Source organism: Piliocolobus tephrosceles, chromosome 15 (genome assembly GCF_002776525.5).
Source record: "Piliocolobus tephrosceles isolate RC106 chromosome 15, ASM277652v3, whole genome shotgun sequence".
Lineage (NCBI taxonomy): Eukaryota > Metazoa > Chordata > Mammalia > Primates > Cercopithecidae > Piliocolobus > Piliocolobus tephrosceles.
This window is the reverse complement of record NC_045448.1, coordinates 107,373,441-107,384,568: the sequence shown is the minus strand read 5'-3', so window position 1 is coordinate 107,384,568 and position 11,128 is coordinate 107,373,441. Positions and strand designations below refer to the sequence as shown.

At 48.2% G+C, this 11,128-nt stretch overlaps 1 protein-coding gene across 1 annotated transcript; it reads right to left on the bottom strand.

Moving 5' to 3' along the window:
• Positions 1 to 6,953: 6,953 nt before the first annotated feature.
• On the bottom strand, positions 6,954 to 10,289 carry NEURL3 (neuralized E3 ubiquitin protein ligase 3). Its single transcript, XM_031934217.1, is given in 4 exon segments — positions 6,954 to 7,749; positions 8,508 to 8,592; positions 8,693 to 8,764; positions 9,810 to 10,289. Coding segments are annotated over 4 exon segments (387 nt in total). The 5' UTR covers positions 9,850 to 10,289; the 3' UTR covers positions 6,954 to 7,559.
• Between the last annotated feature and the right edge of the window lie 839 nt (positions 10,290 to 11,128).

The following is an 11,128-nucleotide window of genomic DNA, read 5'->3' as shown; positions in this document are numbered from 1 at the left end:
AAAAAAAAAAAAAAAAAAAAAAAAAAAAAAAAAAAAAAAGGATCTGTTAAACTTTGAGTCTTTTTATATCTGAACATTTCTTCATTTTACTCTCACAATTGAATGGGAGAGTCACTGCCTGTAGAATTTTAGATTTCAAAATTATTTCCTCATCAAAATGGAGACTTAAGATCTGTGCATAGGCCAGGCACAGTGGCTCATGCCTATAATCTCAGTACTTTAGGAAGCCAACACAAGTGGATCACTTGGACCCAGGAGTTCAAGACCAGCCTGGGCAACATTGCAAGATCTCATCTGTACTGAATATTTAAAAAATTAGTCAGGTGTGGCAGCATGTGCCTGTAGTCCCAGTTTACTCTGAAGGCTGAGGTGGGAGGATCACCTGAGGCCAGAAAGGTGGAGGCTGCAGTGAGCCATGATCGTGCCACTGCACTCCAGCCTGGATGACAGAGTCAGACCCTGTCTCAAAAAGAAAAAAACAAAAAAAAAAGATATGTGCATATTATTGTAGTAAATATGCTTCAATTAAAGAAAATCCCCCTGAACTTTGAAGGTATTGTTCTAATGCCATTCTGTACCAAGTGTTGCTGAGAAAGAGCCTACCGATAACATGATTCTAATTCTTTTGTGTGTGATCTGTTTTGGGGTGTTTTTTTTTTCTTTTTGGGTTTTCTGTTTATCCCTGGTACTCTGAAATGTCACCAGTATGTGTCAAAATGAAAGTCTTTTTTTTTTTCACTTATTCTGTTTGGCAACTGGTGGGCTTTTTCCATCTGAAAAGCTGTGTCTTTCTTCAATTCTGAGAAATTGTTCTCTTATTTTTATTTTTGGTAGAGATGGGAGTCTTATATCTTGGCCAGGCTGGTCTTGAACTCCTGGCCGCAAGCAATCCTCCCACCTTGGCCTTCCAAAGTGCTGGGATTATAGGCATGAGCCACCATGCCCAGCTCTAATCTTTCTTTGAGTATTCTCTTTTGTACATTTTCTCTATTTTCTTCTTCTGGAATTCCTATCGAAAGGTTATTTGAACTTCATCTATTCTGTTTATTCTCGTTTTATATATTTCATCTCTTGTTAATTTTGGAATGCATTCTGGTTGATTTCAGATCATTAATACATTTTTCAGCTACATACTTTCTGCGACTCACTCTATCAAATAAGTTTTTAAAATTTTAATAGTCAAGCTTCTAATTCCAAAGGTATCTAGATTTTTCAATGCGATATCCTTTCACATCTGATTATAGTTATCCTAAAGCCCAGGTTTGTGTGCTTTATTAACTCTATTTTTTCAGGTATGAACTCCTTTTTTTGTCAGTCATTTCCTCATGATACTCACTTTTTTCAAATATTTGTCTTTTCTTGGCTGTGAGTTCACCTTTTTGATCTGAAATTCCTTGTTAGCCTAAGTGGCCTGCTTGCAGAAAGGGGTGGGACAGGCAGCCATGTCTTGGTGCACCTGTGTAAAGTGGAATGAAGGGATGAGATGTGCTGCTGGGCAGGATGAGCCCACGGTGAACCTTCTGGATGTGGAAGCTTCTTGTTGTCCTTGGAAGCTGTTAATCTCTGGGGCTTTGTCTTGCCTCACACCCAGGTGTTCACCTCTCACTGCTCCCGCCCCTGGGAAGACACCTCTGTGACTCACCGTGTGGCCTCAGGCGGACATTCCTGGCTGTCCATTCTGTGAGCCTCTACTAGTCATGGTCAGCAATTAGGGACCACCTCCCGTTCCCAGTTCACAAGTTCTGAGTTTGAAGCATTCCTAGAGTTGCTCTCACCTTTGGCGGCCGTCCTCTCCTCTGCCACGGTTTCCATGTTTATTCTGATCCCACCTGTTTTCCACCTTTTATTGTGGTTTTGATTTACCAGGTTTTCCCTATGTTGTTTTATAGGGAAGAAATATATTTGTTTAAATGATTCTGAGCCATTTATAGACACTTGAATAAAAGGAGACAACTACATGTGCTCAGTCTATCATCTTGAAATGGAAGGTGAAAAGCTCTTAGTACAGGCTATTCTTCTTCTTCTTCTTCTTCTTTTTTTTTTTTTTTTTTGACAGAGTCTCGCTCTGTCGCCCTGGCTGGAGTGCAGTGAGTAACATGATCTCAGCTCACTGCAACCTCTGCCTCCCAGGTTCAAACGAGTCGTCTGCCTCAGCTTCCTGAGTAGCTGGGACTACAGGCGCATGCCACCACGCCTGGCTAATTTTTGTGTTTTTAGTAGAGATGGGGTTTCACCATATTGACCAGGCTGGTTTCACACTCCTGACCTTGTGATCTGCCTGCCTCAGCTTCCCAAAGTCCTGGGATTGCAGGTGTGAGCCACTGCACCCGGCCAGTATAGGCTATTCTAGCACTTACCACATTGAATATAATTGTTTATTCCCCAATGTTGCTCCCAAGGACATAGGCTAAGATGCCTTCTAGAGTCAGACATTTCATTGTTCTCAGAATTAATCTGATGAATGAAGAAACGATTGCATCAGTGTGGTTATAATGAGGATCTAATTCTTATGCCATCATTTATAAGATGATTCCTTCTACCTGCCTATCAGTTTTCCTGTCTATAAAATTAGAGAAAATGTTAGAGATCATTGCTTTTGGCCGGGCGCGGTGGCTCAAGCCTGTAATCCCAGCACTTTGGGAGGCCGAGACGGGTGAATCACGAGGTCAGGAGATCGAGACCATCCTGGCTAACACGGTGAAACGCCGTCTCTACTAAAAAATACAAAAAACTAGCCAGGCGAGGTGGTGGGTGCCTGTAGTCCCAGCTGCTCAGGAGGCTGAGGCAGGAGAATAGCAAGAACCCAGGAGGCGGAGCTTGCAGTGAGCTGAGATCCGGCCACTGCACTCCAGCCTGGGCGACAGAGCGAGACTCCGTCTCAAAAAAAAAAAAAAAGAGATCGTTGCTTTCATTTCTGTCTTAAGGAATCCCATATTTCTTGTAGAGCACATGTAACTAGAATGAATTCTCTGTTTTTGTTTATCTGGGAATATCTTAATTTCTTCTTCACTTTTGAAGGACAGTTTTGCTGGATACAGAATTTTTGGTTCACAGTCCTTTTCCTCCAGTACTTATATCATTCCACTGTATTCTGGTCCCCATGATTTCTGATGAGAAGTTAGTTATTATTGAGGATAAGTTGTATGCACTTAAGTGGTTTTTTTGTTTGTTTGTTTTTGTTTTTGTTTGCTACTTTAAAGATCCCATTGTCTTTGGTTTTTGACAATTTGACTATGATATACCTCAGTGTGGATCTCTTTCAGTTTATCCTTCTTAGGGCGGAGGCAGAGTAGCACATTAGAGTGAGGACCAACCTTTAAGTAATCCAACTTGGAATTCATTGAGCTTCTTGGATATATAGATTAATATTTTCAGAAAATTGGCCAGGCGCGGTGGCTCATGCCTGTAATTCCAACACTTTGGGAGGCTGAGGTTGGTGAATTACCTGAGGTCAGGAGTTCAAGACCAGCTGGGCCAACATGGTGAAACCCCGTCTCTACTAAAAATACAAAAATTAGCTGGGCCTCGTGGTGCACACTATAGTCCCAGTTACTTGGGAGGCTGAGGCAGGAGAATTGCTTGAACCCAGGAGGCAGAGGATGCAGTAAGCTGAGCTCTTACTACTGCACTCCCACTTGGGTGACAGAGTGAGATTCTGTCTCAAATATATATATATGTATATATTTTTTTTTTCTAGAAAATTTGAAAACTCTTTGGACTTTACTTCTATAATTTCTTTCTTCCCCCTTGTCTTCCTGTTCTCCTTCTGGTACTCCCTTTACATGTATGTTGGTGCATTTGACAGTGTCTCATAGGTCTCTGGGGCTTTGTTCATTCTTCTTTTTTCCTTCTATACCTCAGACTAAATCATAATCATCTCTGTTAATCATCTCTGTCTTCAAGTTCATTGATCCTTTCTCCTGCCAGCCTAAATATGCTCTTGGACCCCACTAGTATTAGTGAATTTTTCTTCAAGTATTGTACTTTCCAACTCCAGGATTTCTATATGGTTGGTTTTTAAAGAATTTTTATCTTTCTGATAGATTGATATTATGTATTTGGTGATATATCATTGACATACTTCAAAAAATTTTTAAGACATGGCTTCCTGTAGCTCACAGAACATATTCATGATAGCTGATTTAAAGGTTTTGTCTAGTAAATCTAACATCAAGGCTCTCTCAGGGACAGTTTCTAGTGACTGATTTTCTCCTGTGCATAGGCCATACTTTCATATTTCTTTGCAGATCTCATAATTTTTCTTTAAAAACTAGAGCTTTTTAGGTAATATAATTTGGAAGTCCTGAAAATCAGACACTCACCTTTCCAGGGTTTATTGTCGTAGCCAGTCTGTTGCTGCTGTTTCTGTGGGGCTTTTGTTGTTGTTGTTTTTCTGTTGTTTTTTGCTCACTTTCCTGGACTAATTCTGTAAAGTCTATATTCCTTGTAATGTGTAGCCAGCTGAAGTCTCTGCTCAGTTAGATGAGTGGTCAGCTAATGATCAGACAGAGATTTCCTTAAACGCCTTGAGCTAGCGTAGCTTCCACCTTTGGACAAACAGTTCTGTGTGTGGGTTGGGGCACATCTTCAATGCTCAGGTAGTTTCTAACTCTGTCTTACCCTTCGCTTCCTACTTTCACAAGGCCTCAAAGTCAGCCAAAGTGAGAGACTGGGGCCCTCTCTTTCCTGAGTGTGTATACAGCCTTGTAGATCCCCAGGCATATATCATAACTTTTCTTTTTTTTTTTTTTTGAGACGGAGTCTCGCTCTGCCGCCCAGGCTGGAGTGCAGTGGTCAGATCTCAGCTCACTACAAGCTCCGCCTCCCAGGTTTACGCCATTCTCCTGCCTCAGCCTCCCAAGTAGCTGGGACTACAGGCGCCCACCACCTCGCCCGGCTCGTTTTTTGTATTTTTTTTTTTAGTAGAGACGGGGTTTCACCGTGTTAGCCAGGATGGTCTCGATCTCCTGACCTCGTGATCCGCCCGTCTCGGCCTCCCAAAGTGCTGGGATTACAGGCTTGAGCCACCGCGCCCGGCCTATCATAGCTTTTCAAAGTTCTCTACGGACATCTCATTTCACAGCTCTTCCTTTTAAATCTCTGGCCAGGCTCTTGTTTGCCTCAGCTAGTATCACAGACTTAGGCAGCTGTCATGTTAAACAATTGAAGCTGATTATGTTTGGCAAATGTCTCAGGGATAGGGGTTTCCCATGGAGAGGGCCCCAAGTAGGGTTAAAGAATGACAACGCCCAGTGAATGAAACTTTTCCAGAGAATGAAGATGTAGGTCAGATAGTGACGATAGTCTAGGGATGGAGCTTCCCCAGGAGCTCCCAGCTGAGTCTGTCCATCCACCCTGAGTGGCTTCAAGGCTGCTGGTTTTCAAGACTACTGTGGAGCTAGAGGCAGAGGGATGGGAGGAGTTAACACCACACACCCCACTGCTCTTAGCAACGTGTAGCCGTTTATCTCGGATAAGCATCCTTCAGATGATTGTTAGCCTCTGGTTAATTTCTAGAGTTCTGAAAAAGTTGATTTTGGTAATTTTGCCAGTGTTTTTACTATTTTTGTGGAAGAATGGGTTTACAGAGGTCCTTACTCCACCATTCCAGAAGGCCTACCTCTGGTTAGAGATCTTTTCTAAAATCAGGCTTTCTAGATGTTACCCAATAAGGTAGTGTTCACTGGAATTAGAATTAAAGTACTGCCTTCACCCTGAAGCTATCTGGGCATAGAGGGGAAAAATAAGACACTTAGAAGCATGAAAATACTTGCTTTAAGATCCACAGAAATCATTCCAAAGTATTGGGGTGACTGGAGGCCCTTGGTAAAAGTCAGTGGGCTACTGGGACTCACACAAGGCCCTTGACAACCATTCCAGTGCACTCTTGGGACCTTGCCCTGGGAGATGCCTTTTCCAGGGAAAGGGAGCTGCCATTTTTGAGTCCTTCCTCCAAGTTAGAAGTTGCATATTCAGCCGGGTGCGGTGGCTCAAGCCTGTAATCCCAGCACTTTGGGAGGCCGAGACGGGCGGATCACGAGGTCAGGAGATCGAGACCATCCTGGCTAACACGGTGAAACCCCGTCTCTACTAAAAATACAAAAACTAGCCGGGCGAGGTGGCAGGCGCCTGTAGTCTCAGCTACTCGGGAGGCTGAGGCAGGAGAATGGCGTAAACCCGGGAGGCGGAGCTTGCAGTGAGCTGAGATCTGGCCACTGCACTCCAGTCCGGGCGACAGAGCAAGACTCTGCCTCAAAAAAAAAAAAAAAAAACAGTTGCATATTCAGGGTCCTCACAACTTACTAACAAGAAAATGATCCTATTTCCATTTTACAGATGATGAAACTGAGGCTCATGGAGATCAACTCATATGCCCCAGATCAGAGCATTCGTGGGTGGCAGTGAGGGGATCCCACTCCAGAGTGAAAGGTACTCAGGTGTCATCAAAGCCAGCATCCTGACCCTCTGTTTGGCTATGCGGTGGGCAGAAAAGCAGTGTGTGGAGGTGCCTATGCTTTCCCTTTTGGGCACAACAGGTTCGGATTCCCTTCATATAGCCCTCTCCCTCAGGAGTGGCCTCCCCAGCAGCCACACAGCAGGGAACAACAGTAAAGTCACAGGCACAGCTTGCCCCTGCCAGACACCTGCTGAAGTGGGCTCCCAGGCCAACTCCTGCTTGCAGTCAGGGGCCAGAGCCTCAAGGCAGTGCCCCAAAATCAAGGGTGGCAAGGGCAAAAAGTCTGGTTGGGACTTGAGGACTGGAATTATAAGATTACCCCCTTCAGGTGCTCAGTCCATGGGCCCGAGTGCCCAGAGGCCCACCCAGGCCACCTACAAGCCCAGGTTGTGGGGAAGACAGAATGGCATGTCCCCAAATGCTGCATCATCCTGAGCAGCCCACAGCTCCTGCTCCACTCCCAGACTGCAAGCAAGAGGATACAGGCCCTGCAAAATCATTCAGGAAACACAAACTTTATTTTGATATCTCAGAAACTGGCAAGGAAATTACCACAGTGACAACAATACACGTTTACGTTATAAATCATCTTCAGATGCCTGGTCTCGCTGGGACCTCGCGCCCACCCTCAAAGGGAGGCAGGGCGGGTAACTACAGATCCGCTCTACCGGGGACTTGTGGGAGGCAACCCAGCTTCCACGTGGAACTTGATGCATTCTCTGTAGATACCTCCTGCTTCGAGTCCAGGTTCTTCAACACCCAGGAGGTACAGGGCTTCACCAGACACGACAGATACCTGAACTCCTTCAGCTATAAAACACGGGATTGGGCCACCCTGTCTCTAAACAAAGCACCCCATCAGAAGGATAGTTCTGGCATGGACAGAAAGGGGTTTTTCCTTGCTCCCCTGTTGCAAAACAGGTGGAGGGAGCAGACGGCACCTCCCTGCCTTCCTCTCTCTGCCACACCTCTTGCTAATCAGCCATCCTGACTCTTCCCTAGAAAGAAGATAGGGCTGCGCCTCCTTCCTCTGCAGGGACCGGACTCAGATCTAGGCCTGGGCTGCCACTCATACTGGGAAGCCTCCTCTCATGAACCTTCCTCAGTCCTCAGAGCAGAAGGGCCCTGCGCGGGGGCTACCGCCTCGATCTGCCGGCGGCACACAGGGCACTTGGCTGTATCCCTGAAGACCCGCCAGGCGCAGCATCTGCAGAAGTATGTGTGGCTGCAGGGCACAAGGCAGGTGTTGGCAGCGTGATAGAAGCAGATGGCACACTCCTCTCCTGGTGTGGCTGGAAGACGGAACAACACAGGTCAGGGCACACAGGCAAAGGGGCGAGGGCAGCCCACTCACAATGTGACCACAGAGAATGACAGAGAAACATGTAGCTGTATTTTGAAGAATGTTACCTCGTGAGGAAATGCATACAGTGTGATCAAGTGGAAAAAAGGGGGAAAAAACCATATATATATATACACACACATACACACATATACATATATAATCAAATTCCAATTTAGAGAAGGAAAACAAAGCACAGAGAAGTCCCTGTATATACACATGTCTATATCGATGACCGAAAATACTGGGAGAAAATCCACCCAAGAGGTAATGGGTGATTTTTTTTTTTAACTTTCCTCTTTATCCTTTAATCTTTTTTACTTTTTAGAGACAGTCTTACTCTGTCACCCAGACTGGAGTGCAGTCGTGTGATCACAGCTCGCTGCAGCCTCATTCAGCTGGTCAAGCGATCCTTCCACCTCAGCCTCCCGAGTAGCTGGGACCACAGGCATGCCCCACCACATTCAGCTAATTTTTGTACTTTCTGTAGAGGCAGGGTTTTGCCATGTTGCCCAGGCTGGTCTCAAGCTTCTGGGCTCAAGCGATCCTCCTGCCTCGGCCTCCCAAAGTATAGGGATTACAGGTGTGAGCCACTGCACCCCACCTATCCTTTCATCTTTATTTCCATCGGCAAAGCATTTACAATGAATGTGGATGACTTTTTAAAGCAAGAATAACACTGTTCATAAAAGTGCTCTTACAGCTCACAGAGTAGGCCAACGCTCTCAAAGGCAGAGACGCCAGGTTGCTTTTAGGTTTCCAGTAGGCAGAGCCAAATCTTTTGGCCCAAAGCCTGAGAGAGACTTGAATGAACAACCAGGACATGGGGCTTCTCCCTCCACTCCCAGGTGCTGGATTCCTGGGGAGTCCCTGCTGCTTGGGAAGGCACTCACCTTTGGGCTCAGGCACAGCCTTGTTGCTGAGGTCCCATGGCATGGCTGTTGGGAGCCGGCTGGCTGTGGGATCTGAGGGAGAGAGAGAAACTCAGGTCCAGGACGGCAAGCCCAGGTGCCCCCATCCCCTCTCCTGGCCCTGCGGCAAAGTGTCTAGTCTCCTTTCTTTCCCGGGTTACAATGCTGAGCCCCCATCCCCAAAGTTTAAGACCCTGTCCTGGCCATCCCTTCCCCAGCTTAACCCAGCTGAGAATCCGAGAATCCTTGGGGCTGGAGATTCTTCCTCCTGAGCCACCTTCCTTCAGGCCCCTCTTCTTTGCCCTCCAGCCACTACCCGAGTGGAGACCCTTGGCCTAGCCACGTTCCCAACCCAGATGGGCATCAACATCTCCCAAGAGCCTGGACAAACACAGGTTCAGGGCTCCACCCCAGACCGAGCAAATCATGCACTTCAGGTGTGAGGCGCTGGCAGCTGTGACAAATGGTTTTAACAAATTTGCTGGTGCAAGGTGGGGAGTGGACCACCACCCAGCCCAGGAATGCCAACGTTTCTTGTTATGGGTATTACTGCCTCTCCGTGCTCCCCTGAAATCCACTTTCTTCTGGGGTGGCTAGAGGGATGCATTCTCTGTAGATACCTCCTGCTTCGAGTCCAGGTTCTTCAACACCCAGGAGGTACCACCCTTTCCCCACCCACTGACTGAGAGGCTCAGCTTTCTCCCTGCGGGCACTCTCCATGCAAACCTCTAGTCTCACCTGTGTGTTCCCTTTGCTTGCCACCTTTGTCTCTAGTGAACTCCTATTTAGGCTGCAAAGCCCAGCCCAAATGTTTCCTCCTTTGTGAAAGGAGGTGGGCACTCTAACAGGTGTTTCGGTTCACAGATGGCGTGAATGCTGGTCCTATCTGCTTGCCATTCTTTAGGGACAAGACTGCCCTCCCTACCACTGGGCCTTGTCTATCTGTTGTCTCCAGTGCCCATCTTCACAGCTAACACTGGGCAGGGCCTGATGGAATAACTGAATGTGAACGTCCTTCCTGTGGCTCTGGATTGGTGTGGGGTGCCACTGGAGCCCCCATCGCCCCACTTCCCCTGCGGGGTCCCCAGGGTCGCCTCACCCAGCAGCTCGATGGCCTTGGTGGTCCCGTACACGTCCATCACGGCCCAGAGCGGGGCGCCCACGGGCACACCCTCACGCAGCAGGAGCCGGCAGCCGGCGTTGACCTTGGCGAAGAGGCGGCCGCGGCGGTCCACCCAGAAGCGGACCACGTCCCCCACCAGCGCGCAGCCCTCAGGCAGTATGGCCGCCCACGTCGGGCTCTGCTCCTCCAGGTCGGGGCACACGAAGGGCGGCAGGCTGGGCACGGACACGCACGCAGGGTCCAGGCGCGTGAAGCCCACGCGGAGGCCGCCGCACCAGCCGCTCTCCTCCCGCAGAAGGCGCAGCGCCACGCGCTCGCCCAGGCGCACGGGCCGCTGGCTGAACACGATGCCGTCGTGGAACGTGGCGTGCCTGTGCGCGGTGCAGCCACTCGTGTCCAGACGCACCTGTGCGCCCTTGGTCTCAGCATGGAAGCGAAGTGCCTCTCGGGGCGCCTTGGCGTCTGTGGGTTGAGGACGGGGAGTGTCAGTGCTAGCCGGGTCTGGACCACCAGCTCCCCAGAGTGCCCGCAGTATCCCAGAGTCCTCACACCTGACAGCCACCTTGACCTTTCCCTAGGAACAATTTCCGTCTCTCTGGGTTCCTGCAGAGATGTTGTGAAAACTGTAGGAACTGATGTCTATTTGTGCTCTGCGTGCGACTAATCTAGTAGTGGTTATTATTGTTCAAGAGAAAGAGTAGGGTTAGTCAGGCATAAATATCTATACGTTTGTTATAGATGGTTTTGTTTTGTTTTGTTCTGTTCTGTTCTGTTTTCAGAGATGAGTTCTTGCTGTGTTGCCCAGGCTGGTCTTGAACTCCTGGCCTCAAGTGATTCTCCTGCCTCTGCCTCCCAAAGCGCTAGGATTACAGGCATGAACCACTGCGCCCAGCCCATACATTTGTTTATTCTATATGCACCTAAAAATGACGGAAGAGGAGACAGACAGATTTGCTGACTGTGGTCTGCTCCAGGAGGCCATCTCCTATTCTCTCTCTGCTTGTCTCTCTCGTTTTCCCACGGGGAACTGCATCACTTGTGAAGACCATGGCCCCCAGCAATGGTGACGTCCTTGTCCTGGGAGACAAAGGGGCCTGGCTGCTCCCCACATGGTATGGGTGCAGGCTGGAGAGGGAGTCCCAGGTTAGTCCCTCAGAATCCTGGGTGACGTCAAGCCTGGCTCTGGCCTGGGCTCTGAAACCAGGGGACTTCCCGTAGGACTCTGCCTGGTGGTCAGGAGTGGAAAGCACCTCACTGTGCAGCCCTTCCTCTCCACTCAGCCTGCAGGAAGCTCG